General features: G+C 34.6%; 10 protein-coding genes, 1 long non-coding RNA gene and 1 other non-coding gene across 22 annotated transcripts; 5 read left to right on the top strand and 7 right to left on the bottom strand.

Moving 5' to 3' along the window:
• Positions 1–63: 63 nt before the first annotated feature.
• Positions 64–1527, bottom strand: Cand6 (Lung seven transmembrane receptor family protein). The gene has a single exon (NM_120341.3). The coding sequence runs from the start codon at positions 1458–1460 to the stop codon at positions 174–176; it is 1287 nt and encodes a 428-aa protein (NP_195883.1). The 5' UTR covers positions 1461–1527; the 3' UTR covers positions 64–173.
• ANK1 (ankyrin-like1) lies at positions 1506–4059 on the bottom strand. 5 transcript variants are annotated; one of them, NM_001342662.1, is made up of 4 exons: positions 3750–4059; positions 3280–3669; positions 2643–3052; positions 1570–2573 (listed from the first exon to the last, which is right to left on the bottom strand). In NM_001342662.1, exons 2-4 carry the CDS (start codon positions 3590–3592, stop codon positions 1722–1724), a joined length of 1575 nt encoding a protein of 524 aa, NP_001331983.1. In that variant the 5' UTR covers positions 3593–3669; positions 3750–4059; the 3' UTR covers positions 1570–1721. The 5 variants fall into 5 exon arrangements, with proteins under 5 accessions (NP_195882.2, NP_001331981.1, NP_001331983.1 ...); NM_001342663.1 differs by having other exon boundaries at positions 3280–3606; NM_120340.4 differs by having other exon boundaries at positions 1506–2573; positions 3280–3854.
• Positions 4060–4291: 232 nt separating this feature from the next.
• AT5G02615 lies at positions 4292–4365 on the top strand. Its single transcript has one exon. It is a non-coding gene; the product is annotated as a tRNA-Arg (tRNA).
• Positions 4366–4398: 33 nt separating this feature from the next.
• AT5G02610 (Ribosomal L29 family protein) lies at positions 4399–5866 on the bottom strand. Of its 2 annotated transcripts, NM_001203280.2 has the most exons (5): positions 5644–5780; positions 5389–5524; positions 5123–5191; positions 4882–5038; positions 4458–4785 (listed from the first exon to the last, which is right to left on the bottom strand). In NM_001203280.2, the coding sequence occupies exons 1-5, from the start codon at positions 5645–5647 to the stop codon at positions 4711–4713; spliced, it is 441 nt and encodes a 146-aa protein (NP_001190209.1). In that variant the 5' UTR covers positions 5648–5780; the 3' UTR covers positions 4458–4710. The 2 variants fall into 2 exon arrangements, with proteins under 2 accessions (NP_195881.1, NP_001190209.1); NM_120339.7 differs by lacking the exon at positions 5123–5191 and having other exon boundaries at positions 4399–4785; positions 5644–5866.
• Positions 5867–6304: 438 nt separating this feature from the next.
• Positions 6305–9096, top strand: NAKR1 (Heavy metal transport/detoxification superfamily protein). 3 transcript variants are annotated; one of them, NM_202994.3, is made up of 4 exons: positions 6306–7152; positions 7239–7314; positions 7412–7541; positions 8769–9096. In NM_202994.3, the coding sequence occupies exons 1-4, from the start codon at positions 6403–6405 to the stop codon at positions 8770–8772; spliced, it is 960 nt and encodes a 319-aa protein (NP_974723.1). In that variant the 5' UTR covers positions 6306–6402; the 3' UTR covers positions 8773–9096. The 3 variants fall into 3 exon arrangements, with proteins under 3 accessions (NP_568105.1, NP_001332073.1, NP_974723.1); NM_120338.4 differs by lacking the exon at positions 8769–9096 and having other exon boundaries at positions 6305–7152; positions 7412–8157; NM_001342660.1 differs by lacking the exon at positions 8769–9096 and having other exon boundaries at positions 6305–7152; positions 7239–8326.
• On the bottom strand, positions 9079–10208 carry AT5G02590 (Tetratricopeptide repeat (TPR)-like superfamily protein). The gene has a single exon (NM_120337.1): positions 9079–10172. It carries the CDS (start codon positions 10139–10141, stop codon positions 9161–9163), a length of 981 nt encoding a protein of 326 aa, NP_568104.1. The 5' UTR covers positions 10142–10172; the 3' UTR covers positions 9079–9160.
• Positions 9534–9839, top strand: AT5G00870. Its single transcript, NR_142448.1, has one exon. It is a non-coding gene; the product is annotated as an other RNA (long non-coding RNA).
• A 2257-nt stretch (positions 10209–12465) lies between the features above and the next one.
• On the bottom strand, positions 12466–13514 carry AT5G02580 (argininosuccinate lyase). 3 transcript variants are annotated; one of them, NM_120336.4, is made up of 3 exons: positions 13252–13514; positions 13019–13124; positions 12471–12931 (listed from the first exon to the last, which is right to left on the bottom strand). In NM_120336.4, exons 1-3 carry the CDS (start codon positions 13291–13293, stop codon positions 12804–12806), a joined length of 276 nt encoding a protein of 91 aa, NP_568103.3. In that variant the 5' UTR covers positions 13294–13514; the 3' UTR covers positions 12471–12803. The 3 variants fall into 3 exon arrangements, with proteins under 3 accessions (NP_974722.1, NP_568103.3, NP_001330265.1); NM_202993.2 differs by having other exon boundaries at positions 12466–13124; positions 13252–13406; NM_001342659.1 differs by having other exon boundaries at positions 13019–13406.
• A 2527-nt stretch (positions 13515–16041) lies between these two features.
• Positions 16042–18033, bottom strand: HTA12 (histone H2A 12). 2 transcript variants are annotated; one of them, NM_001203279.1, is made up of 3 exons: positions 17609–17876; positions 17466–17537; positions 16653–17050 (listed from the first exon to the last, which is right to left on the bottom strand). In NM_001203279.1, exons 1-3 carry the CDS (start codon positions 17819–17821, stop codon positions 16802–16804), a joined length of 534 nt encoding a protein of 177 aa, NP_001190208.1. In that variant the 5' UTR covers positions 17822–17876; the 3' UTR covers positions 16653–16801. The 2 variants fall into 2 exon arrangements, with proteins under 2 accessions (NP_195876.1, NP_001190208.1); NM_120334.3 differs by lacking the exon at positions 17466–17537 and having other exon boundaries at positions 16042–17050; positions 17609–18033.
• AT5G02570 (Histone superfamily protein) lies at positions 16082–16603 on the top strand. The gene has a single exon (NM_120335.2). It carries the CDS (start codon positions 16118–16120, stop codon positions 16514–16516), a length of 399 nt encoding a protein of 132 aa, NP_195877.1. The 5' UTR covers positions 16082–16117; the 3' UTR covers positions 16517–16603.
• A 1590-nt stretch (positions 18034–19623) lies between the features above and the next one.
• AT5G02550 (uncharacterized protein) lies at positions 19624–20288 on the top strand. The gene has a single exon (NM_120333.3). The coding sequence runs from the start codon at positions 19781–19783 to the stop codon at positions 20009–20011; it is 231 nt and encodes a 76-aa protein (NP_195875.1). The 5' UTR covers positions 19624–19780; the 3' UTR covers positions 20012–20288.
• Positions 20289–22284: 1996 nt separating this feature from the next.
• AT5G02540 (NAD(P)-binding Rossmann-fold superfamily protein) lies at positions 22285–24833 on the bottom strand. Its single transcript, NM_120332.4, has 8 exons — positions 24532–24833; positions 24183–24414; positions 23599–23678; positions 23349–23502; positions 23193–23271; positions 22981–23065; positions 22861–22907; positions 22285–22738 (listed from the first exon to the last, which is right to left on the bottom strand). Exons 1-8 carry the CDS (start codon positions 24647–24649, stop codon positions 22538–22540), a joined length of 996 nt encoding a protein of 331 aa, NP_568102.1. The 5' UTR covers positions 24650–24833; the 3' UTR covers positions 22285–22537.
• Positions 24834–26149: the final 1316 nt, after the last annotated feature.

Here is a 26149-nt window from a genome sequence, read left to right as displayed (position 1 = left end):
GACGCTTAAGCTCCACGACTCATCAAAGAGACAATTATGTCGGCCTATATTATTCAACCCTTTCTTCTTTGTTAATTTACTATGCTTATTAATGTAATCATTGCATACATTTCCACGTACACTATAGTACTTGATCACCTTACAAGTGTAAAACTTAAAACACAAAAATCTTCTTACTTGAGAGAAAGCTCTACAATTTCTTCTTCATCATCAACATCACAATACTCGTTCTTCTCTATTGGCCTAAACATATAAAACATCAAACAATAAAACGAAAGAGTTGCAATTTCCTCAGCTGCATTGCTCACCCACTGATACGTAAAATCTGCTTTCATCTTCATAACAACCACAACGATCCTCGTGAAGAACAAATATCCAATAACCAAAACGTAAAATTTCCTTAAAACTGGTAACTTGGCTAAGTTCTTTACCGCTTTCCCATCGGTTTTCGATGTCTCTCTTAGACAACACATGGACCAAACCATAGCGAATACAATCGCACAACAGCAAGTTATATCAGCTAGGAAGAAGATCTGGTTCCAACTCACCCAATCTTGGGTGTACGGTCCAGTCTCTCCAATCACAATGGAAGCAATGTTAGCTAAAACCTGAAGCGGAACAACAATCACCAACAATTTCTTCTCCTTAACATGTAGCTTCGGTTTCAAGAAAGACCAACCGTTTCCGATTAGAACAATCACCATGAAGAGCAAAACAACACTAATGAATTGGAAAATGTAGAAAACAATGTTCCAGCCATGAGCTGTGCCTGTGACTTTCACGTAGTGTTTATACACAGCAGCACAAATCAGAGTCAGAGATTTCACTAGAAGCAGAGCCGTCATTAAAAGGTGAATCCTTTTAACAATTTGCTTATGATTCCAGCAGAAACAGAGCCAGAAACAGAGGAAACTCAAGTAACAGAGAAAAAAGACGAGATACAAACCCGGTAACTGGGCTGACCCGGCTAGTAAGTAATCTCTTGACCCGTTTGGATATAGATCGTGATAAATCTCCGTGTGGACCTTCATCGAAACCCTAGTTTCTGGTACGCAATTAGCGAAGAACAGAGAGTAATCGTTTGGAGACGTTATCGGATAAGATTTACTGAACTGGGAGCGAGGAGGAGGAGAGAGATCGACGAAGGTGAAGAAATGAAGTATGTAGTGTGAATCAAGAACGCAGAAGCTAAAGTTTTGCTGGAGCTCGAGGAGTACATGAGGAAGAGATTCTTCTGATAGAACAAAGAACCCTAATTTCGACGAGTCTAGAATCGGAGACAATACTGAAACAGAGGAAACAGAGACGGTTACATGACCAATCTCAATAATACCGAATTTCTCCAAGAGAATCACTGGCCGAGAATCGTTGGAGATAGTGAAAGACTTGATCTCCGCGACCGTGAGAGTTGAGAGGAGTTGGAGGACGAATACGGCGGCGAGAAAGGGTAATATCGTCATTATAATGCCGGAGACAGTTAAAGAGACGGCTCTTGTCTACTCGTCCCTTGTTCTTTGTATAGGCATCGTCATTTTTGTTGACTCTAGTCAAAGTCAACATTGATGATTTATCATGTAAAAGTCTTATAAATTGATTTATACTATTTCCCTTTTGTTACATATACAGAATCTACTATAAACACAAGAGTTATCTCTTTTATTATCTGGATACAAAATCTCTCTGTTCTTTAATGATTTTCTAAATCCTCTGTTTCACTCTAATCAAACCGCATAAAGTTTCCGGTTATGTTTGGAATCAGCTAACTCAGGATCTGACATCATGGAAGCTGGAGATGACTTAGATCCTTCAATCCGGTTAGCAATCACCCAATAACACATAGTCCCTAGTGTTGAAACCATGATCAAAGCTCCAATGGCGGTTACTCCAACCGCCAAAGGCTTCTCTTTCTCTCCCACGACAACAAAAGACAGTGATACGAACGCTACTGAGATCATAATGCAAGCCATCCACATGAGCTTGTTGATTATAGCCATCATTTGCTTCTTTGCTCTCCTCTCTATAACCACCACTGATGTCTGAACCACAACCACCGCTAAAGAGATGAAAAGCGCGAAAGAATCAAACACGACGAATATCAAGAACTCGGGTCTTGGAGCTGCTCTTGCTTCTCCGAGTGAATATCCTGGAGGTACGTCTTTAGGGTCGTCCGTGTACTGGCCTGGAACGTTGAAGATAGCTGCAAAAGCAACGGTTGCTATGAGAATGGCTACTAGGGTAGTGGAGTTTATCGCGTTGTTGAGTCCTTCCGTGTGCATTTTGTTGACCCGTTTAGCGATTCCTTGGATCTCTCTTCTCGTTCTCCCGGTTTGTTCAAGCTGAGTATGCACCTCATGGCCTATTTCACTAACTGTTTCTTTCAGTTTCCTAGAAGAGCCTGATGGTTCCACTTTTTCAGCTGGCTTGATGGATCTTGCGTTCTGCATACCGATCTTTTGCAGAAGCGGTACGATCTCATGTAGTCCGGTTTTCTCAGCGATATCAAGAGCTGTTTCTCCTGATTTATTAACCGCCACTCTACTGACTTCACAATACTTTAAAACTGTCTGAACAATCTGCAAAGAATACAAGAAAGATTCTAACTTCTGCAACAAGAATAACTTAAAAGATTGATCAACGATTACCTCTGCTCTGTTTTTACGGACTGCTATATGCAATGGAGTGTTTCCTTTATTATCCGCGGAATTGATCAACGAACCATCTGCTTCCATCAACACATCCACAATCTCAGTGTTTTGTCCTTTAACCGCCATATGAAGAGCGGTTTGACCTTTCTTGTCGACTCTTGTAACCATACCAGCCTTCTTTTCAATCAACTTCTTCACAATCACCGTGTGCCCGTTCCTAGCTGCAGAGTGCAAAGCGGTTTTACCATTGCTTCTCGCAATAGCAGCTAAGTCCACACCTTTATCCAACAAGAAACAAACAATCTCTCCATGACCCTGTGAAGCCGCGGTATGAAGCGCCGTGGTTTTGGATGAATCAAATGTAAATGAGAGTTCTGGATTTGCCTCTATTAACACATCAAGAACCTCTGCAACAAAAGCAAAATCCAAATTCACATAAACATTTTCCTATCTTTGTCAATGAGCACACAAATAGCAATTTTCACATAATTAGAGAATGAAAGTGGATTATTCAGTAGTAGATAATTAGCAATTTACTCACAATTAGAGATAAAAATGGAGTTGATCTTCAGCATATATATGCAAAATTGGTAATTCTTGAGCACAAAGACTTTTGAGAATCAAGTCAACTCACGTAGATTTCCGTTTTTGGCGGCGATGTGAAAGGCATCGAAGCCGTTCTTGGCTTTGGTTCCGGCTAAGACAGAGTCGGAGTGTTTCATCAGAATCTTAACCATGTCGGTGTAACCGTACTCAGCCGCAACGTACAAAGCCGTTTCACCGGACTGGTTTTGCTCGGCCAACAACTCTTTCAGCTCCACGCCGTCGTGTTCTCCGATCATCTCCAAAAGAAGGTCCGTTTTGCCTTCTCTAACCGCCGTGTGTAACGGCGTGTCGTCACGTCTTGCCGTCATCTGCTTCGTCATCGTCTTCTTGATCTCTTTCATGATTGATGATGATTCTGTTTAAAGAATCTTTGGGATTAAAAAAAGTTTGGCGGAAATTTAGATCGAGATAGGGAGGTCTACATGAGTAGATTTGAGGAAGATTCAGACAAGAGTAACATGAATTCTCTGGACAAGAAACAACAAAATATATTATTACCTCTTAACTATGCTCGTGGTTTTGGCTGCTTGTGTTATATCACATAGACATATCTTAAAACTATCTTAATACAACAAACAACACATGATCAAACCTTAGTGTCCACTCGAAGCATTATTTTTGTTTGTTTTTCTATTTGAAAACAAAAAACAATCAGATTTAGGTCAACAAACAAATCATGAGTATATTTGAATAAAATGTTTATCAAAACCAACAGAATCAACTTTAAATGTTCTCCGTGCCACTAATTCACTAAAATGAAATTTGCGATGGATTTAGTCATTTAGACATTTTTTCAAAGAAAACCAAAAAACAATTGGCGATAGAAAGTGACATATGAAGAAAATAATAAATGAGTCTCCATTATTGGGGTTTTCTGTGTGAACGTGGTAAAATATCCGACGATTATGAATTTATGATACCAACCAACCATGAAAATAACACTGGTCCAAAGTGAAAATAGATTTCACATTCACAAGCTCCAAGTCTCGAAATCCAAATATGAATCAACAAATAGTGTTTGAGACTTGCATATTCGTCTTGACCGCATAGCGCAGTGGATTAGCGCGTTTGACTTCGGATCAAAAGGTCGTGGGTTCGACTCCCACTGTGGTCGTTTAAGACTTTAAGTACTTGTTCTTTTCTTTTTCCTGATTTTATCTATTTTGGCCGATACGTATCAGAAATTCTCCGTATAAATCAACCATGTTCGTTTACAATCCTTCATTCAATCGTCCCTTAACTCTAAACAACCGAAAAATCAAAATTTACCAAAGAGACAACAAAACCCAGAATAAATTCAATATTTATGAAATACTAATGATTTTAGAGAGGTTGTGTGATAACAAAACTTCAGTACAACTAAAATTAATAAGGTTGGACAAAAAGAGAGGAGATAACATAAGCCGATAATCAAAGGCTGAATCATTCATTTCTAGAAGCTAGAGCTGGGAGAATGAAACTACACTTTGATAGCGTACTTCCTCACTGGGAAATACATCTCCTTCTTCTTCTCACGCTCTGTCTTCAACGAAGCCTGTTACCACAAACACCATAAGTTATTATGATTGCTAATTTGCTATCCAATTCAAAAGAACATTATATAATTGGAAATGGTAATTCGGGTAAAGACCTGATGCTTGGTGAGACGTCTACGGATAGCTCGTGTTTTCTTGGGACGGAGATCAAGAGGCAAGAGCTTCTTGTTCTTGTATGCCTCTCTTAAAGCAGATTTCTGCTTCTGGGAGATCACTGTCAACACCTGAGCAATGGATTTCCTCACAACCTTGCTGGATATCAATAACACACAACTTTCAATCAATGACTTGTCAAACCGAATCCGACTAAACCAAAATAAGGTGTTCATCAACTACATACAAGGCCCAAATTTGATTGATCTAAGATACATATTCGAGTCATAAGCTAAATCCACATCCATTCTACTGATGATATCCCAAATGATGATACAAATGCAAATTCCAAAACAGAGCACCATATGTTCTCTTACTCCAAATTCTTCAATTACTCTAAATCTAAGTGAAATGTCTCCAAATTGGAAAGTAACACTAAATCCTAACAAATGAGGATATATATACACACATTTCATATATACGTATAAGTAGATATATAAAAGACATACATTTTGGAGAGCTTGTTGGGAGCGCCTCCGGTGACTTTAGCGACACGGAGGAGAGCGAGTTCAGCCTTGAATTCCTTCAACTGATTCTGAAGATCGGTCTTTGATTTATCTCTAAGCTCATGAACCTTAATTCTCGCTATACAACAAAATCAAACCAAAACAAAAACAAATCCAATCAGAATCACGCAATTGAAGAATCAAAAGAAACGAACACGAATTAGATTAAGGATTATAAGGATCTGTTCTTCGTCATACCCATCGTGAGTGTTGAGAACTGATGTGCCGCCTATTTGCTCTTTTCTGGCTCCAAACCCTAATTTTGTTGAAGAAGAAAATTTATACGATGCCTTTGTGAAATCGATTTGAGTTAGAAAACCCTCGTGATTCTCTTGGCAAATATAATGGGCCGTGTAATAGCCCAATAGTTATTTCCACAAAACATGGGCTTTTTATTAAAGAACATTTAATTGGGTCGTCGTATGCCGAAAAGAGAAAAGGTGTGAATAGTGAAAGCTAATACGAATAAATTCGTCAATAAAACCCATAAGCATCAGATTCTGATTATTTTTTGTTTGTGAGAATGAGATTCGGAACTATCATTAAGGGTTGGCAAAAAGAATTGGCCTTTCTATTTTCTTTTTGGTGTTTTAAAAAAATATGATTTTCTAACAAAATGATTTTTTTTTTCTTCTTCTTCTATCTAAAAGAGAGTAAACTACACTGTATTTATTTGTAGTAGATGGTCCAAAAATCGTCAGTTCAATCGAATCAAAATAATTTCACACGGTTTCTAGGTCTACTAGCAATCAATCTCTCACACATTGGTTTGATAAGAATACGAATAAACTTACTTTTTTCTAAAGTCGATTCCATCACCCAAAAAAATATCTTTAACTCGAACCTAAAAATATGTACATTTTTAATTGATTTTATATGTGACTATAGAAATCTCTCCACATTTTCATTGCAAACACTAAAGACTTTTTCTTAAATTTCTTGTAAACCATACAAAACATGTTGTGTGCTTCTCAAGCATCAACAACAACCCTTTGCTCAACCATGGATCAAACCTCACAACCTTCTTCTTCTTCTTCAGCCACGATCCGGCTCGGTGGTCGAGCCATTGACCGTCATAACCCAATCATACGTGACGGTCGGAGACTCACTCCTCCACCTTCCCCAAACCTTAATCCCTCTTCTTCGTCTTCTTCTACTTATCATACTCCTCTTATGACTAGACTAGGTCTCGAGAGTAGTGAACAAAAACGGTTAGCGAAGAGGAAGAGCAAGAAAGGTGACAGTGATGTTGGTAAGTCACCGGTTAGTTGTTTTAGCAGTGACACACCTCAGGGTTCTTCAAGGTACTTATTGAGTAACCCGGTTTTCTTTGACGGGTTTGTGGATTCCGACCCGATTCCAATACCTATTGATGAACCGGAGATAACCAAAGCTGATGATTTAAATAATTTTCATGAAGATCGACTCATAATAAACGCCTCAAAGTATCTATCAACTTCTGCTTCTTTCTTGGAGAAGAAGCAACCCGATTTCTTCGAGGGGTTCTTGGATTATGAACCGGTTCTATCTCCCGATAATCCTTTCTCTGAACCCACAAAAGCTTCTCCTACAGCTTCTCTGAGCTCTCTTGAAGATAAAGATGTTTCGTCCCCGGATTTCAAATTCTCTCCTCCTCCTCCCCCACCTCCTTCTCCTCCTCAGTCGTCGCCGCCATCACCACCGGAGAAAAACTCATCTTCCGATCAAGTAAGTAATCGAACAAAACCATAATATTTAATCATGAGTTAATGTTTTGAGATTAAACTTGACAATCTTTCTTTCGTTGCTTAAAGGTGGTTGTTTTGAGAGTGTCACTTCATTGCAAAGGCTGTGCAGGGAAAGTTAAGAAACATCTATCGAAATTGAAAGGTAACTAACAAGTAAAGTATTTCTTCTATTCATGAAAATATATACTTGATTTGTAAAAATACTCTGTTTTTGGTCCTTTGATGATTGTTGAACGCAGGAGTGACGTCGTATAACATAGACTTCGCAGCAAAGAAGGTTACCGTGACGGGAGACGTGACACCGTTAACTGTGTTGGCGAGTATTTCCAAAGTTAAAAACGCTCAGTTTTGGCCTGAGATTATTCAGAAGTAATTCTCTTTCTTTTTCCCTCTGTTTTCTTCTATGCTCTTATCTTTACTTTGGAAGACAAAACTTGTGAAGATGTTACTTTCTTTTGTGCGTTTATTTGTCTCGGTTATGATTAAAGATTGGTATTCAGAAATGTTTTATATGAACACACTTCATAATTTGTTTTTGTGATACTAAATCTCTACTATTTATTCAAGTATTGGAAAAATAAAAATTGATTAGTAGTATTAGCTTGTTAAGACCGTGGAGCAATGAGCAATCACTTCACAACTTGAAAGCCAAACCCAAACATTAGTAATATCAAGAGGAAGGTCTTGCAAAAAAACTACTGATAAGTTATTTGATCACTAATATTGAAAATAATGTCATAAATAGTGTCTTGCTCTATTTGTGATTTAGAAATTTTTATAAAAACATATTTTTTAATCTATGATTTTGAATATTGTTATTCTTTCTTTTATTTACACCACACCAAATATGTTTTTTTTTTAATCCAAAAATAAGCCTTTTAAAAGGAGAAAAAAGTAAAAAAACTATTGTTATTCAATGCATATGGATTTACACCAAAACAAATATTGTTATTCAATCCATATAGACTTACCTTTACAGATGACCAAAAAAAAAAAAAGACTTACCTTTACACCGAAAATTTAATGTTATTCAATCCATATAGATTTACACCAAAGACTAAATTTTATTTATTTATCCTCAAAAAAGGGAAAAACAAAATCAAAGGTTTGTTAATTATTGTATCTTGCATTTCTTTTTTCTTTGATGACAGGACAAATTTATATCCATATCTAAAAAAAGTATTCAAATGGATAAACCAATATATTACTTACAACAACAATGAAAGAAAAAAAATTCCCCTGCATTGTGGTTAAAATGTGAATAGCTTTTATGGCCTAATTGAAACGTGTTTCTTCTGCTTGGTTCCTACGGATTGGATTGGAACGTTTTGTTGGAATTGGATCATTTTTAGTCAACATAGCTTTTATGAAGAAGAAAAATATGAATCAATTTACAAAATAATTTTGTTTACTACTAAAAAGAAAAATATTTATTGACAAGATAAAGACATCCAAAAGTTTATATAAACCTTCCAAACCATATCAACTTGTGTCAGTGTGTACAACAAAGTAATATTGTGATGGCGAAATCAACTTATGTTCTTGTGGTAATTTCTTTTGGCCTCCTCTTCGCTTGTGTCATTGGAACCACTCAAGATGAGACCAGCCGTTTGCTCTGGTCTAGACCATGGGCTAGAGGACTGGCTGATTCACCACCACAAGATCCACATAAACCAACCATCTTCGGCTTAAAACCATGGTCACCATCACAACGCCTGATTTTCAGAATGTTACCAAAAAACGTTCCAATCCCGCCATCGGGACCAAGCCGAAAAGAAACTCCTCCATCTCCGCCTAGATCCGTATGATACTCGTTAAACTTGCTGTAGTAAGGATCGCTTATTTATAATTCAATTCTACATGTTGTAAAATTTGGTATGTGAATCTGATGCAAAGCTTGTAAAATGGTAGTAGAATAATTTCGCAGTGATCACAAATAAAAGTTCAAAGTCACATTTCTAAGCATATTCAAACAAAAACACAAATTTTCACTGATTCTTAGCGAAAAGCTTGTTAGTATTGAGTACATTAGCATCTAAATACTCTTTGTAAGGATGATTCTCAGGAACCAATCTTCTAAACTCTGCAAATTGCTTCTCTGCTTCATCTTTCTTCTTCATCAATGTATAAATCAAACCTTGACATAGATATGGTCTAAAGTCTTTAGGCTCATCTTTCACCAACTCTTGATAAACCCTAAGTGCTTCAATTGGATTACCTTTGATAACCCTAATCTGAGCAATCAACAACATGAAATCTCTAAAATCTTTCTTGTTCTCCTTCTTGCATTTCTCAATCGCTTCGTTGATTCTACTCTCGATCTCTGATAATTTCGATTCGGATTCGGAGTAAGCCATTACTAATCCGTGATAAGCTTCTACACGAAATGGATCTTTAGATAGAACCTCTTCGAATCCTTTCGTCGCTGAATCGAAATCGCCGCCGTAGGTTTGTACCTGAGCTTTTAGGATCCGCCATTCTTGTTCTTCGGGTTGGATTTCGATCAAACGGTTTAGAATCTCTAAGGCGTGGTCGATGTTTTTGGTTTGGAATTTGATTTTCATCAGTGATTGAAGAGCTTCGACGTCGTTTGGATTCTTAGTGAGGTGCTTCTCCAGCGCTGCTTCTTCTTCTTCTTCCTTTGGACGCGACGAGATTTGATCGGAAGTGAGATCCGCCGCCGTGGATGGTGGAGGAGGAGGTGAGACGAGAGTTGCTGCGGTGACGGGTTTGGTGGAGAGGTGGAGGGAAGCGGAGAGTAAAGCGGCGGCTGTTGTTAAGGTCACGCAGGTGGTTTTGAGGAAAGAGGGTTTAGGGTTTGATGAAAACGAAGAAGCTCTGATGACGCGAGAAGGAGGAGGTTTATGTAAGATTCGGTATGAAACAGGTTTAGGCTGCGGTTTACGGTGAGTGTCGAGTCGGAGGTGGAGTGTTTGATCACAGTAGTGAAACTTGGCCAGAGACACCATTGTTGAGAAAAACAACCCTAACGCCGGCGATGAGATTGAGATAGATAGAAGAAGGGAAGAAGAAGAGGAAAATTTTATTTTTACAGAATTAAACGTCGTCGTATTATTTATTGGGCTTAGAGGTTGTTTTGTAAGCTTAATGGGCTGGGCTCTTTGTATAATTTGTTACACACTTAAATAAAATAGTTTTAAAGATTATTGAGTTTAATTATGACTGTTTTAAGTTTATAAAATGTTAAATACAAGTCAAACTTTTAAAGAAAACATTATGATGTCAAAATCCATCTTAAAAAAAAACTGCATATACTTTTTAATTTCGACTCTAATAATAATAATTGTCGTGACGTATAAAAAGTTATTCCTCCTTATGATTTAAGATACTGTATAAGCATTTCTCAAATACAAAAGAAAAGTCCTTAGTGATAAAACTAAAATACAAAACTTCTCCCATCATCTGTTGATTTTTGTTCATTGAAACTCATCTTAGTCTTATACTCTAAACTTGTGGCTACAAAATTTTAGGTTAGTATAGTTAGTTAATGAATTATAGTTTTTGTTGGTTATACAACGCAATTTCTCTTAAGATATCAGCATTTATCAAAAATTTAAACTAAAATATAAAATATAAAAATTAAAATCTAAATCCAAAAACTGAATAGAAAATCAGCATCCATTCAGGACCAAAACCTCTCCCATCATTTGTTGATTTGTTTATTGAAACGCATCTTCGTTGTGGCTACAAAATTTTAGTTGATGAATTATATAGTTTTTTCTTGGTTATACAATGCAATTTCTTTTTAGATATCAGCATTTATCAAATACAAAAGAAAAGTCATTATTGATTAAACTAAAATACAAAAGCCCTTCCATCATTTGTTGATTTGTTCATTGAAACTCTTCTTCGTCTTATACTCGTGAACTTGTGGCTATAAAATTTTGATTCCCTCTACACTAATGAATACAGTCTGATTGACCAAATTGAGATGTTAACGTTCAAAGAAGTATATGTGAAGGTTACGCAAATAAACTGGACCGTCGAAACTCTTTTTTCTTCGTATAACAAACAAAAAATAATAATAGAATTGAAACGGAATGCCAAAGAGCTTGGAACTACATGCATGACATTACGTTTTCATTGGTATTTCCAAAGTACATTGTCGTTTTATACATTTCGTTTTCTTGTTTGCTCTTTTTTCATTCGTGTTGTTGACATTTATCATTCCTTTTCTTCTCTTTTCTTACTTTTTTGTTCGTTTTGCAACGTTGGGAAATAAAAGAAGCCACCAAATTCCAATCTATATATTTTGAAGAAACAAGATTGATTGGCTTTCACATATAAGTACTTGTTTGTCCTTAAAATTTGGCAAAGCGGTTTAAATGAAATCTTTTTGGCATCCTTTATTCCAAAGGTGTCTTGCAAGCAGTTGTCCGAGATCAACAAATTGAACTAGAGATTTACAAAGTGGTTGTTGATTCACTTTTAGTTATAATTTTTTATCTATATGAAACCCAAATAAATGTTTGATTATAAGAATTTAACTCTTAATCATGCATTCTAGTAAATGGTTTTTTAATACTTATAAAAAGTACATGATCACTTCTACCTAATTATTAAAAAACCACTATACATATCCTAAAAACAAGTGGACCATTAAGGTCGGTCCAATCAAGAACTGAAAATGCGGTACTAAAGAAGAAGAGTGTCTTCACCAAACAGACCAAACTTTGGCTCCAACACTGACCAAAAAAATCGAAAAAGATAAGAAAACAAAAATAGCCACCACAGTTTAGCGGTCATCACCAAATCGTAACACGCAATCCTATGTAGTGACGCCAACATTTCCACGTGCTTCCACGTGCCTTCCACGTGGCATCTTCACCATTCGATCTCTGTCCTACGCTTTTGTTTTCCAGCATTGGATTTTTTTAAAACACGACTCATACTAATTAAAGTAAAAATGATCTACCGCTAATCTTAATGATGGTGGTAAACTGGTAATCGTCATATTCAATGACAATTAATTGTTGATGGATTATATTCATATGATAACAATTTATGTATTTAAATTCTAAAGGGTTTAAGTATATGAATAACTACTCAATATGTGTACAGAGAGCCATATTTAAACTTAATTTTGTTTTAGTTTTGATCATTATTTTAATTTGAATACTAAAGTTATTCATAAATGGAGATAGATACAGATGCTTGATTGACCTAAAAGAAAAACTATATTAGTTATTCTTGGCTACATTTTAGTTTTCAGTACAAAGAGCAAAATTAAAGAGACAACTGAAATATTTACTCAATTATGAATACATAAAACCATGAACACAAAGACAGGTATATTATGCTCCAATAACATTGTTTAGACATTGAAAATGGTTAAGATCCAATTGGTAACTTACAAATAAATCATAACGTAAAGAAAAGTAATACGCAAATAAATCATAACGTGAAAAAGAGCAAATAAATCATAACGATTTTAAACTAAGCTGAAAAAGAGATTTCCCCAAAGGTGAATTATTCATTTCCTAATGAAGATTATAATACAAATTGTCTAAAGAGTATATATAGAATCGTCGGATCATACATATACACACACATGCCTATGGTAATATAGATGAGTGTATGTATATGTAAGTAAAAGTAGGTGTCATGATCTTAGATTGTAGTTCGTGAAAGCAAATCACGGATTCTTCGAGCTGTCTCTTTCTCGGTCGGTATTTCTTCTCGTCTTCTCTCGTATGCCTCGAAGAACTCTTTGTTCTCTTTCGCTAGCTCTTTCCACACTGCAAATTTAATCAATTCTCCAACCCTTATCTTTCATAAATTACTATTGTACCATACTACCATATATCTATCTATAATATGTGTACCTGTGGAAGTGATGATAGGCTTAATATTAGCATGCTTGAACAGAGCATCCATACACTCTTCTTTGCCCATGTTGAATACTATACATTCTTCTATCAAATGATGCACCTGCAACCAATATATACACATGATTATGATATGATCAGCATCGGTTAAGTGATAAAATATCGATCAAGATCAGAGATTGATTTGACAAGAAACGGAAAAAAAAAAAAAGAGTTTGATAAAGTCGTACCAAATGGATGTAAGAAGCTTGCGAGCTATTATGATCACCCATAAATACTTATTAAAGAGTAGTTTGTGTTATACGGAGAGAAATTAGAGAGAGATATGATGATGGATGGGAGAAGAAAGGCAGGTGAAAATATATATAAAACGCTACAAGACCCGAAAAATAGGAAGAGGGGTATTAAAATATTTATAAGTAAAAAAATATCTAAAAGAAAAACACAAGGAAATGATATTTTTCTTTGAAGGATGATAGATGCTATAGTCACGGAATGACCTAAAATGGACAGGGTTTGTTTTATTTGTGTAGTTGATTACAGAATAATTCAAATAATCGAATCAATTTACGAATGCTACTTTTTGCTTTTTGTTAAAATTGACGTGTTTCTGTATTCAAAGGAATCGCCTAATTGTGCTAATACCATGAGAAATGATATTTAGAAGTAAGTAGAATAAGAAAAAGAGCATTAATTTTGTCCAAAAAGAGAGAAAAAAATAATGTAAAAGTGTATATTTTTTTGAGAAAAAATAATTAAATCAATATGATAAATTTATAAATACTTTAATAATTAAAATATGTTATCTTTAATCTAAACGGCGTGCTACTGCTAGTATCAGTTGCTGACTTGTACAATGGGCTCGTGATAGGGCCCATTATCCCACGTGGGCATATGCTTATGATTGGCTGAGAGGAGATTGCAATAGATTTTACGAAACGGGAACGCATCCTTCAATTGCTTACGTGGCGGTTGGGTCGTTTATCACGTGAAGTAGGACCCACACTACGTAGTTAAAATCTGTATAGTAATGTAATAATGACCCATATGGGTCATCATCAATAATCATCATCGTTTAGCATTTTTTACTAATGCAGTTATTAATTGTTAGATAGTAGTATAATTTTACTTGTATTTTCCTTTCAGTAATGCCACCTACTTCCACCTACCAAGAATTGACCTGTATATGCTTTAATAATAATCTTAATTTACAAAATATGTGAATGTTTTTCATTCGTTTTTTAATATAAATAAACGAGTGATCCCGCCAAAAATAGCCAGTGACAATGTCAAAACAAATAAAATTTTGTGAGAGTTTATTTACAAGAGCAATTAAACAACTTGTTTGGCTAGATAATGTATTACCATCAATGATATCGAGTTATAACAATATTAGTCGAGATTATACTAATATTATTATATCAAAAGCCACCCGTAAACAACAAGTGAGGACACACAGATGCATGGGAGATAGAGCAATTATGCACATGAGTGAGCGAGTAAGTGTGGGTATCTCGAATATTTCCAGGCATATGGACGGGTAATGTAACCACTAACCAATTCAGGCCTTCAGAGTTTTTTTTTAACCTTTTCCGTTTGAATATATGAATCAAATAATTTCAGTATTAGGCTATTCATATACATTTGAATGTATATTGTTGTCTCTAAATGTAATTAGTATAGCATATAGAATCATTATCCATGACCTACAAAATAAATAAATCATTATCCATGGAAAACAAAACAAATCAGTATTTAAAATTGGAATACTGCCATAAGAAAATCGCGTTGAAGATGGAAAAAAATATATCATGGCCGCTTATTTATAGCACTAAACAGTTAATGGAGAAAAATATATATGTCAAATGACGTTTAGACAGAAAAACTGTCGTAAAACAATTATGCTCGAATAGTTTATCCATGCATGTAGCTAGCGACCTAGCGTGAATCGAATCATTAATACTGTATATGAAATGGAATTCAGCCCCCATATCTACAAATGATTTCTTTCTCAAACCTGTTGTTCCATTCCATTCTATCAATATATATCCTACTATTTCTTTGCATTAGTACATCACCAATCAGAATAAGTAAACCAAAACCAGCCAATATGAGTTCAACAACATTTAACATTTTGATATACTTTGTAAGGCAGGAATGAGTTCGATGTACTTAAGAGTTTCCCCACATCCTTGGGAAGGCTTTGGTTGGATTCTCGAACATTTTTAGGGACCACCAAGTTTGGTAACTGTATGTGTCGAAAGAAGTGTTTCTTGGAAACACATTAGCTGGTACAAAGTTTACATCATCAAAAGTTCATAAAATCACTTATACCATAATGTCAAATATACATTATACTTCTTACAAAACTTATCCATCAGCTGGTACCACTTTCAACGTATCTTTTGCATGTGAATAAAGTTAACTTTTAAAATATTTGATTAACTATATGGTACTGAATTACTGGTCCTCTATTTTATTTTTTTTACATTGTTGTTCATGCATATATATACCTAAGAAAAACTCATCGAAGTTTATTTGCTAAGTGATCATAGGAATTGATTGGTAAACTCTTGTTATTATGTTAAACATAATGATAATATATATTCAAAAGGTTAATTAAACGGTAGAAAGTTATTTGTAAAAAAGGAAAACGACAAAATAAAACTTTTATCTAAAAAAAAAAAAGGAAAAGACTACTGGAATTTCGTAAAGCGTTAAATACCAAGAATAATTAATTAAGAAAATAATTGTATTTAGTTTAAAATGTTCCAAACACCAAAATCAATTAAATTCCGAAGAAAACACTCCAAATTCACGTGGCGACTTTCTCAACGGGCCTAAAATATTTTCACCTATTTTATGTAAATATATTAGTCAAGGCCCATTAAAGCCCACATTAACCGCCGACTTTAGCGTTAACCGTTGATTAGTCTGACAACAATTCCTCATCTAACGACACGTCATCGATCTATGTCATATTTCAGGATCCAATTATACATCATTACACGAAACGTATAAATTCAAAACCGAAACCCTCAAAAATCATCTTTCATTGCCCAGAAGTATTCATCACAATCGCTGTATCGTGGATTAATGGCGCCGAAGGCAGAGAAGAAACCGGCGGAGAAAGCACCAGCACCAAAGGCGGAGAAGAAGATCGCGAAAGAAGGAGGAACGAGCGAGATTGTCAAGAAGAAGAAGAAGACGAAGAAGAGCACAGAGACGTACAAGATCTACATTTTCAAGGTATTGAAACAGGTTCATCCAGATATTGGAATCTCTGGTAAAGCGATGGGAATCATGAACAGTTTCATCAACGACATTTTCGAGAAACTCGCTCAGGAATCGTCTCGTCTCGCTCGTTACAATAAGAAACCGACGATCACGTCTCGTGAAATCCAAACCGCCGTGAGACTTGTTCTGCCTGGTGAATTGGCTAAGCATGCCGTCTCTGAAGGAACCAAAGCTGTCACCAAATTCACAAGCTCTTAAGATTACATCAGTTTTGTTTTTCCATCGGAATTATAGATCATTGTTCTGTCTTTTGATCAAATCTTCGATCTCATATGATGATAGTCGAATAATAATACATTGTTTATATGAATACTTTTTGATTGTGCAAAATCTATATGAAACGTTGCATTTTTTATTTCACAACGACGATCAGAGAAACTAAGCTTTCTCACAACAACAAAGAGATATTCTGTTCTGTCTTTACAGAGAAACGTACAGAGAGATAGAAACAGTAGGTTATACAGAGGAATGAAGAAAGAAGTACTAAGATTTCTTAGGGGATTTGGTTGCCTTTGATGGTGATTTGGGTGTTTTTGTAGTTGAAGCTGCTTTCTCAGACTTCTTTGGGAGGAGTATTGGGTTTATGTTTGGTAAAACACCGCCGTGTGCAATGGTTACGCCTTTGAGTAGTGTCCCTAGCTCCTCGTCGTTCCTCACCGCTAATAGAACATGGCGTGGTATAATACGGTTCTTTTTGTTATCTCTTGCAGCGTTACCAGCAAGCTCGAGAACCTAAATCGACAACATATATATAACGGATCAGACTTGTAAACTTTAAAATGGGGTTTTGTCACATTCGATCAAAAAGATTAGTATGCAATATTTGCATATCCTAGTTACTCAGAGATTTGTTGACAAGAGTTACATGTAACATGCACATCAGTCCAAGGTATTCAGATTCTCAAAACGGTGTTACATGATGATAGATTCTCAATGAAGTTTACTTGCAGATGTTTTATTTAGGTTTTATTGACTATGCAACTTTAGTTTTTATGTAACGCTAATATATCTCTATCTAAGATTTTGAGATTTGCAAAGCAAAGATGTTAAACCTAATTGAAAGTGAAACCATGTCTTGAGGTTGATCTACTCGTGATATAGTATCTAACAAATTCAATTTTACAACCTCAGATGATTATCAATTTACCCTAAAATCAGAAGAAGACATTCTACACCTATAGATGGTCAACGAAGCAACAGAACAAAACCCACAAGAATTCTAGTGAAATCGATGAAACTGCGATAATTCCGATGAAATGATTAGCTGATCTGAATTCAGAACTTTATTACCTCAGCAGCAAGATACTCGAGGACGGCGGCGAGATAGACCGGAGCTCCGGTTCCGACACGCTTCGAATAACGACCTTTCTTAAGATACCGACCGATCCTACCGACAGGAAACTGTAGACCGGATTTAACCGAACGGGAAACCGGTTTCTTCTTAGGACCTCCACCACTTCTTCTTCCAGCGGCTCCTTTCTTCACTTTGGTTCCGGAATCCATGGCTTGATTTACTCCGACACGACGAGAAATTTGATTCTGATTCTGATTTTGATCTGACCGGAAAATATGCAAACGGAGGAATTAAGAGAGCTTTGGCGTAAGATAGCGAAAGAAGTTGGTTGGTTGGTTGGTTTTGTCAGTTGATGAATGTTAGCTTTTGGATTGGAAGTGAATCAACGGCTATGATTTGCTGATCTGGCAACCTTCGCTTCAATGTTTTGTTCACATTAAAAGGATTAATAGCAATACTCCAAAATTTAGGAGAAGTTTTAAACATTGAATAATATTTTCTAAATTATGCTGAACCTATATTAAATTTGTAATATTTCTTCTCAAATTATATGTGAAGGTTTGGAAAATAATTTGATGTATTTTTTGAAACAAGATATGAAAATGGTACTGTTGAATATAATGCAAATGAAACTTATATGTATTGCTTGGATGCTTTCTTTCTTTTTTTTTGGCAAAAACTTGGATGCTTTCTATTGGACACTAAATCAGTGTCACTGGACACTGATGATCTATCGAAGTTACTAGCTAGATATAATATCTAGCACTAGCACTAGTACTTTTGTAAAATTACTTGAGTTTTTTAATCAGCAATCCCATATGAAATCACCATCTGTGTGTCACATTTAAATCTATCTTATCAACAAGAAAAATCAGACACAGAAAATTGAATACATGTTTGTATTCGTGTCGTATGGCTCTATGGAACGTATAACAACATTAAATTCCAACGAGACTGACATCTCCTCACATGGGGGAGAAATGTTTGTCTTCTAGACAAAAAAAAACTAAAACAAATTACAATAATTTGGGTTCTTAATTTATTTATGTTGACAAAGCTTATCGGAAGTTTGTTCATATTATCAATATATATAAGATCTGTCAGACCAATTATCTATATTCTCATCAAATGCAATGAACAATTTTGTTTCCACTAAATGCAATGAACTATGATGGTTATTGGAGAAGATTTACATTTAATTGCAATTAACTTTTTCAACATTATGACTTTGCAGAAAGTAAAGACTATTCAAATACAGTTAATGGTGATTATTAAATTCTGTATCTCCCTCACCACATGGACTCATGTATCTGATGGATACATTGTAGTAACTTATTGACCTAAAACAAATCATACTTAAAATACAAAATTTTGGTCAATCTTAATTACTTACCTAACAAAAGATAAACTTTTAAGGAACTGTGGGGTAAATTTACTTGTTAAAAAGGTACAATTCATAATTTTGTATCTGAACCATTTGACCATGCACAGAACATTTACTGAACCATTTGACCATGCATAGAGATGTTAGTCTTGCTACTTAGAACCAGCTTCTACAGAAAACAATACTTTTCACACATTTTAAAAAAAAAATATGATAAGAAGAATTATGTTCTTCGTAGTTCATATATATTAAAACATAGTTATAGATGACATGATAATTGAAGATGTAATGGTATATAAAGAAAAACAGTACAAAATAGATGGTAATACAGTTTTTCTTAAAGAGCATTTGATTGATAAACTAACACGAAATCCACATTGCCTAAAATCTTTTGTACTAAATAACTTTATTTTACTAAATGATTTAGTCTATGCTAATTTTTTAAAAATAGTGAATTATAAGACAACTTTAAAAAAAAAAAAAGAGAGAATTATTTGACATCCAAACTCATGTTTCATTTGTTTTTCTTACTTTTCTTTCATGTTTTTGTTATTAAAATTAACTTTTTTATTCTTGTAATATACTAGAATTTACAAAATTACAATATACATGCTCTCAATTCGGATAATCACTGTCTACCTAACACATTTTTCTTTTTCACCTTCTTTATATAAACAGTCTCTCTCTATCTCCCGATCTCATCACTCTCACACACAACAATCTCTCTCTTCTTATCTCTCTTTTCTCTCTTCCCAATCCTTGTTGTCTGAATCTGTAGCTAACCATGTCGGAGAGACCAAGCCGTCACCAGAGAAGACCTTCTCAGAGCGTTTTTCCGATCTCCCTTGACGATCTCTCCGATATCTCTCTCGCAGCAAATCCTCCTTCCACCGTTCCTACTAACCCGCCACGTCACCAGATCCCTCCGCCGTCTCCTGCAGCTCCTCCGGCTAACCGTAGCAACAATGACGACAATGTTAGCAAAGATCACCATGGGAACGCCTCTTCTAATTAATATCGCTTTTTTTTGTCTTTGGTTTTAATATAAGTTTCAGCCTTTTAATTATCGCATAAGCCTTTCTTTTCTCTTAATAATCAGATTTTGTCTTTCTTTACTATTGTATGATAATCCCATGAATCAATCGTAGTTTCGTATTTCGGGTTTATGGTGGTATTGAATGATGAATAACAAAATCTGAATTAAACTTAGACAAATGTTTGATTATGACAAAATTATACTAAACAAAAATCGTTGTTAGAATTCATTTTTCATGTAACTGTTAAGAAAATACAAGTATCGATTTATTTCATAGAATCTTAATGTGTTACGGATGGACCTTATGGTTGCCGTTGACCGCGAGATCCGTGGGTCTTCTATATTGAAAGATGGAAAAGGCTTTGAAGTACTAAAACAATAATATTAAAATTGTAAATAGACGCAAACATCAATAAGATTTAGTCAAATGTTTTAAATTTTCCTGAAAGATAATATTAAAATGTTAAATAGAATGCCCAAATGCGTAGAATATCTTTACATTTTTTTTGTTTCCTATTTCTTCATGGCCTTGTAAACACTAACCAGAAAATTTGACTTCAGTTTAGTTCATTGTTCGATGAATTTAAATACAAAATATATCAATATAATTAGTAGACAACTCTCTTTTGTTTTATAGAAACTGTGAACTAAATTTTGAGGATAGTTTAGTTCACAGTCTCATCCTATAAAATTATCATTGACTACACCATTATATGTGTATATATAACGAAATTATAAGATTGAAAAGATGACATTGAACTAAAATGGTTGACTTCATGTGGCCAGTGGTTTTGGTCGCTAAAAGTTTAATCATTTTGCTGAAAAATATAAAGTTGAAAATCGAAAATCTTTCGTCTGAATAAATATATAATGTTGCTTGCTTTTTTTTTGTTGTGATCAAAATGTTTCTTTCTTGTATATTTATATTCTCATTGGACGGAAATTTATTAGACGGAAAAAGTATTTATAAAATGATTAAAGTGGATCCAATTTTAGTGGCAGAAAATTGGCTAATGCAACGGACAAGATTCCGCTGGTGTTCCCAAAGACAAATTATACAAATAAAATTGTGAAAAAGTAATAAATTTGTAAAATATATATATACAACGTTTTTTTCTCCTTACATAAATATTGTTGCCATCGATCTGACGTTTTGTCTGTCTCCGATGAGTCTGTTTCTTTTTATCCACAAAATGTATAATTATTATTACACTTGACTGAAAAAGTAACTGAAATCATAATAAACAATTTTTTTTTTGGCAAAATCATAATAAACAATTAAACATCTATTTTTTGGCCAAGATGAGTCAACAAAGGTAAAGCCAAAGGACAAAAGAAAAAGTGAAAGACCAGTTACCAAAGCCACAAAGTCATTAAAAATTAGGTAATTTTGTTTAATTAGCATGGATTTTTGTCAATAACATGCAATCTGTTGGATTTAATTATGGATTACCTCACACAGCAATACTAAAAAGTACAAACCTATATCAAGTTTTTTTTTTTTTTTTTTGCATTAACAAAAGAACGTACCAATTTGATTGTAACTGGTATATGTATATTTTTATATGATAACTTAACTACAATATCAATTGACAGAAATTGATTATATTGTTGCAACTCAGCCAAATTTTCAATCTCCAGTAAAGATGTTTTACGATGTAGAACATCTTTAAAAAAAAAAAGGAAAAAAAGGTATGGAAATTGGAAACGTGTGACCACGTGGTGAATCACGTTGTAATGGGCCCGGCCCAACATAATACCGTTATACGGTTGTATAGTTTGTCGTTAAATTTCCTGTTTTTTGTTATTTTTCTCTTCTTAAAAGAAAAATAAAGATGAAATTCTTGACCAGAATATTTTGGTTCCTATCGTTGGAGTTGGTTTAACTATAAACCGTAACAAACCGAAATTCAAACTGCACGGTCGCACAATAAACCGTATTAACCCATCTGAATATCTGATTTCACCAGATCTTCTTCCTTGTACTGGCTTTTGAATGTTACTAAGATGGTGAATGCTTAACTACTTGGTATATTCTTGATATTTCTAACTATCTCTCGATCTCTATTTGCTTATTCGTCAAAAGACTTACAACTCTGTTTCTTGATCTCCCATGGAGGCTATATGAGACATTGGTGATGGAGAACTAGACTCTCAAGTCATCTATTCTTCAACTATGACACAATCTATTACCAAACATTTCCGATCTTAATTACTTAAAACACACACAACCAACTTTACTCTTGTCGGTTCTTGTTTGTAGCTCTTAGGTTAGAGACACTGATCATCCAAGGAATAATCAAGTGATGAACAACCCTTCTTTTTATTGTCCATACTATGAAAAGATTGACGCGGTTACATATTCACTCGATAAAATATTTAAGCATACAACAATGCATCTCATGAGTTACCATACGATAATGTGGAAAGAAACATCACAATCTCTACTTGTTCTTACTTTTTTTTCACTCTTTAGGTAACATTCAACAAGAACACCGTAGAGATTCAAGTGGTGTCATCGAAACCGAGGTAGTTCTTTTTAGAAACCGAGTTAATGAGCTTAACACTGAAATCCCAGAGTTTCTGTGCCAAAGTCTCATCTCTAGCAAGTTTGCTTGGAGTGACTTCGTTGCAATCAGCAAAGTACTTTCCTGTTACTCCCTTCACACTTGGATGCAGAGCAACATAACATGTTGTTGCTGCTCCCTGACAACATCACAAGAAGCATCAAAATATTGTTCTTAGATTTGTCTTTATTTAGTAACATAGTCATAGAGTAAGATCTTGAATTTGGCTTAGTCTTAGGATTCTATCTACTAGTATAGTACCTGAGGTATATTTTTCCACAAGTAGAAGCTGAAGAACTTCAGGAACCCTGCCAAAAACGGAATTAAAAGGAATGATTTGAAGAGAAACAGAGAAACTAAGAAAATGATGTGAAATCTTACTCATTAAAAGAGCAGTGTGTTGGAAGAGATTGGTGAGAATAAGACCAGGGTGAACTGAATTTGCTGTTATGTTTACTCCTTCTTCCTACCAAACAATGTCCCCAAAAAGATTTTGAGTTTTTATTTTCTCAAGTGTTTATAAATTTGAGATAGTACTAACACTTTGAAATATCATATATGTGTTTGTGTTTGTCAGTGTGTGTGAAGGCGACCTGAAGCTGACGGGAGAGCTCATTAGCATGCAATATATTGGCTAGTTTCGATTGTCCGTAAGCTCGCTTATCCGAGTAACTGAGAGAAAGAAAAAACATGGTTACAAGATCAAGATTTATTTAGTTTTGAAACAAGTCAAAAACTGTAGAATTTACCTGCAAATGTCATTGATGCTGTCGAATTGGATTCCTTCTTGGTAAGTATAGATATGAGCTACAGATGATACATTCAAAATTCTTCCTTCAACACCACTGGTTTTAGCTGTGTTCTTCATTGTGTCCAAGAGCAAGTTTGTCAACAGAAAGTGACCTATACAGTATAATTCAAGAATTAAAAATTTCAATATTTTCAGGTTTAATTTCTGAAACCAAGTTTCTTTAACTTTTTTATAAATATAGGATTTACCAATGTGATTTGTAGCAAACTGCAATTCGATTCCATCTTCAGAGAGTTGGTATGGACAGAACATTACTCCTGCATTGTTTCTGCAAAATCCATTTTGTGTACAATTGTTATAATTATTAATTAAAAGTATGCACTTTTTTTTTTCACCCAAAAAAATAAAATAAAAACAGATAACATTTATTTTTCTTGCTACACACATCTACAAATCTAGTGATACGTGTGTAGAGATTTGGTAGTAATAAATGATACCACATTGGAAAATGTAAAGTAACATTGATGTTGTCAAAACAAGAAGAAAGAAGTCAAATGTTTAGAGCGAAAAAATAATGTCATTGTCACAGCATTAAACATCAAAAAAGAAAAAGCTGCATAAATAATTATTGGGTGTCGTTGTTTATTACCTAACTAACGTAAATAGTAGTACTACACAATAACAGAGGAATGGTAACCAAAACAGTGTTAATTAACGTTGTTAATGTGGAAACCATTCAAAGCCTGTAATTGTCATAAGAATCAATAATCCAAACGCTAAAAAAGGCGGTGCAAACGCTTTAAACTGAATGAGAGAAAGAGAGAATGTGTACATGAGGAGATTGAGAGGAAGATGGAGGGCATGAAATTCACGAACAAAGGCTTTGATGGATTTGATGGAAGAGAGATCTAATTGAAGAAGAGTGACACGTGCGTTTGCGTTTTGTCTGAGAATCTCTGTTTTGGCGTTTTCTGCAGCTCCCATGTTTCGGGCACCGATCACCACATGAGCACCTCTCTTCGACAGCACTCTCGCTGTCTCCATCCCTATTCCTCCTGTCCCTCCTTATTACAATAATAATAAATCACATACCAAGTTTTGTTAGCAATAAATAATTAAAACATGTTCAAAAACGTAGCGATGTAATTTTTTTGTAAATGTATGCATATGCATATGTGAACCTGTGATAATTGCAGTGAGATTAGTTGCATCAATCCCTTGAGTAACCTCTTCAGCTGTTGAAGCTGAACCAAATCCACTTGGTCCTCTTCTTCCTGTGATTAGTGAATATAATCCCATTTTTAATAGATTGACCTCAAGAAACAATGTAGAAGAGAGAGAGCGAGAGAGACAAGAGAGGAAGAAGAAGATAGGTTTGGGAGAATAAAATGGTACTATGAGAGAATCATATATATAAGTGGCAAAGAGTCATTAATGCTTATTTTTGGTACCTTCTAGTTTCATGGACCTTATTGTGTGAATTTATCCATGAATTATAAATACACATTAAACCCATCCCCACCAATATTGAATATAGATATGTACAGTATGTATATTAGTTTTTTCTTGTGACGGTCGATTCTCGATAGTGCATGCATTCGAAATCTAATTAAGAAAAAGTTCGTATTTTTCTTCGATATAGAAAATAAACTCGCTGTTGTCAACTTAAGCATGTCTATTTCTAAATAAGTTGTTGTTAAGGTCTCTAAACTTTTAAGTCCTTTTTCTCTAAAAAAACCCTTCTAATATTGGTTCTAAATTGCCGACAATGGCGAGTGTTTTCCCTCTCTTATTATTCGAAAATGTTACTATACCATAAAAGTTTATTAATCTTTACATAATTTACACATTACTTTCCCCTTTTCAAAACGAACAAAATAAATCGTTTGCTATCAAACATGTTAATGTACGTTGGTAGTAATGTCCCCTCCTTTTTTAGGGGTATTTAATGTCCTCTCGTTTTTCGAAGATTAAAACAAAAGAATATGATTTGTGTGTATAGAAAAATGAACATAATCTAAGTAAACGTTACATTTGGGGATTGATGATTAATCCCAATTTTTGTTTTTTTTTATAAAAAAACACTGAAAGGTATTAAGGTGCTCTAAGCTATTGAAAAACAAAATGTTGAATAAAAATATAGGGATGACCAAATTATTAATGAAAGGTTGGTGAGAAGCCGTTGGTTACTATACTGAGTTTTCAGCTACTTGACATCCTCCTTTCTTCACATGTTTCCAGTGAATGTGTTACCACTTACCCAAATCCCTCCTAATTTAGGGGCGAGTTTCATTTAATTAACCATCTAATTAGTTTCATTTTTTCCCCAAAACTTAGGGAGGTTATTATGCAACTAAACCGATGACTATAGTCTAAACCAACAAAATCAAAGTGGTGTGGGTTTGTTTCTTTCATGTAGAGACGAAAATACTTGACTTTGTCATCCATATTCAAACCTGCATTGGATGTTCTTGATAGAAAATAAAGAAGAAAACCTAACATAACTAAACAAGGTCTCGTACAAATTTTAAACAACTGAAGAGCATAAATCTTATACTAAAGAAAATCATTAAAACTCTACTCAAGAATACTTCATCGGTCGTTTACAGAGTTTTTGACCGGCAGATAAAGAAAGATATATACTTATTTGGATAAAGAAACAATACAGAATGTATAAAATTAATTCATAGCCCGTGCTCATAGATATCGATGTTCCTTTCACATCCCGTTTCCAAGTTCAGAGAATCCAACTACGAGATTTGGATCTTTCTTTTTTTTGCCTTGCAAAATTGATTGCTG

This window comes from Arabidopsis thaliana, chromosome 5 (genome assembly GCF_000001735.4).
Source record: "Arabidopsis thaliana chromosome 5, partial sequence".
Taxonomy (NCBI): Eukaryota; Viridiplantae; Streptophyta; class Magnoliopsida; order Brassicales; family Brassicaceae; genus Arabidopsis; species Arabidopsis thaliana.
Note: the sequence above shows the minus strand (reverse complement) of the source record. Positions and strands in the feature narration are given on the sequence as shown.

What these genes read in the sequence shown, in the direction of transcription:
- AT5G02580 (NM_120336.4), bottom strand. Translation starts at nt 13,293, where the DNA reads ATGGGTGATCATAATAGCTCGCAAGCTTCTTACATCCATTTG. An exon ending in AAGCTTCTTACATCCATTTG is followed by an intron (nt 13,125 to 13,251) that starts GTACGACTTTAT and finishes TATTGGTTGCAG; the next exon opens with GTGCATCATTTGATAGAAGA. An exon ending in GCCTATCATCACTTCCACAG is followed by an intron (nt 12,932 to 13,018) that starts GTACACATATTA and finishes TTAAATTTGCAG; the next exon opens with TGTGGAAAGAGCTAGCGAAA.
- AT5G02540 (NM_120332.4), bottom strand. Translation starts at nt 24,649, where the DNA reads ATGGGATTATATTCACTAATCACAGGAAGAAGAGGACCAAGTGGATTT. An exon ending in AGCTCTCCCGTCAGCTTCAG is followed by an intron (nt 23,066 to 23,192) that starts GTCGCCTTCACA and finishes ATTGTTTGGTAG; the next exon opens with GAAGAAGGAGTAAACATAAC. An exon ending in TGTGGAAAAATATACCTCAG is followed by an intron (nt 22,739 to 22,860) that starts GTACTATACTAG and finishes TGATGTTGTCAG; the next exon opens with GGAGCAGCAACAACATGTTA.
- Cand6 (NM_120341.3), bottom strand. Translation starts at nt 1,460, where the DNA reads ATGACGATATTACCCTTTCTCGCCGCCGTATTCGTCCTCCAACTCCTC.
- AT5G02550 (NM_120333.3), top strand. Translation starts at nt 19,781, where the DNA reads ATGTCGGAGAGACCAAGCCGTCACCAGAGAAGACCTTCTCAGAGCGTT.
- HTA12 (NM_001203279.1), bottom strand. Translation starts at nt 17,821, where the DNA reads ATGGATTCCGGAACCAAAGTGAAGAAAGGAGCCGCTGGAAGAAGAAGT. An exon ending in TCGAGTATCTTGCTGCTGAG is followed by an intron (nt 17,538 to 17,608) that starts GTAATAAAGTTC and finishes CGATTTCACTAG; the next exon opens with AATTCTTGTGGGTTTTGTTC. An exon ending in TGTCTTCTTCTGATTTTAGG is followed by an intron (nt 17,051 to 17,465) that starts GTAAATTGATAA and finishes TTGTCGATTTAG; the next exon opens with GTTCTCGAGCTTGCTGGTAA.
- AT5G02570 (NM_120335.2), top strand. Translation starts at nt 16,118, where the DNA reads ATGGCGCCGAAGGCAGAGAAGAAACCGGCGGAGAAAGCACCAGCACCA.
- NAKR1 (NM_202994.3), top strand. Translation starts at nt 6,403, where the DNA reads ATGTTGTGTGCTTCTCAAGCATCAACAACAACCCTTTGCTCAACCATG. An exon ending in AAAACTCATCTTCCGATCAA is followed by an intron (nt 7,153 to 7,238) that starts GTAAGTAATCGA and finishes CGTTGCTTAAAG; the next exon opens with GTGGTTGTTTTGAGAGTGTC. An exon ending in ACATCTATCGAAATTGAAAG is followed by an intron (nt 7,315 to 7,411) that starts GTAACTAACAAG and finishes TGTTGAACGCAG; the next exon opens with GAGTGACGTCGTATAACATA.
- ANK1 (NM_001342661.1), bottom strand. Translation starts at nt 3,592, where the DNA reads ATGAAAGAGATCAAGAAGACGATGACGAAGCAGATGACGGCAAGACGT. An exon ending in CGCCAAAAACGGAAATCTAC is followed by an intron (nt 3,053 to 3,279) that starts GTGAGTTGACTT and finishes CTTTTGTTGCAG; the next exon opens with AGGTTCTTGATGTGTTAATA.
- AT5G02610 (NM_001203280.2), bottom strand. An exon ending in ATCAAATTTGGGCCTTGTAT is followed by an intron (nt 5,039 to 5,122) that starts GTAGTTGATGAA and finishes ATTGATATCCAG; the next exon opens with CAAGGTTGTGAGGAAATCCA. An exon ending in GACGTCTCACCAAGCATCAG is followed by an intron (nt 4,786 to 4,881) that starts GTCTTTACCCGA and finishes TTGTGGTAACAG; the next exon opens with GCTTCGTTGAAGACAGAGCG.
- AT5G02590 (NM_120337.1), bottom strand. Translation starts at nt 10,141, where the DNA reads ATGGTGTCTCTGGCCAAGTTTCACTACTGTGATCAAACACTCCACCTC.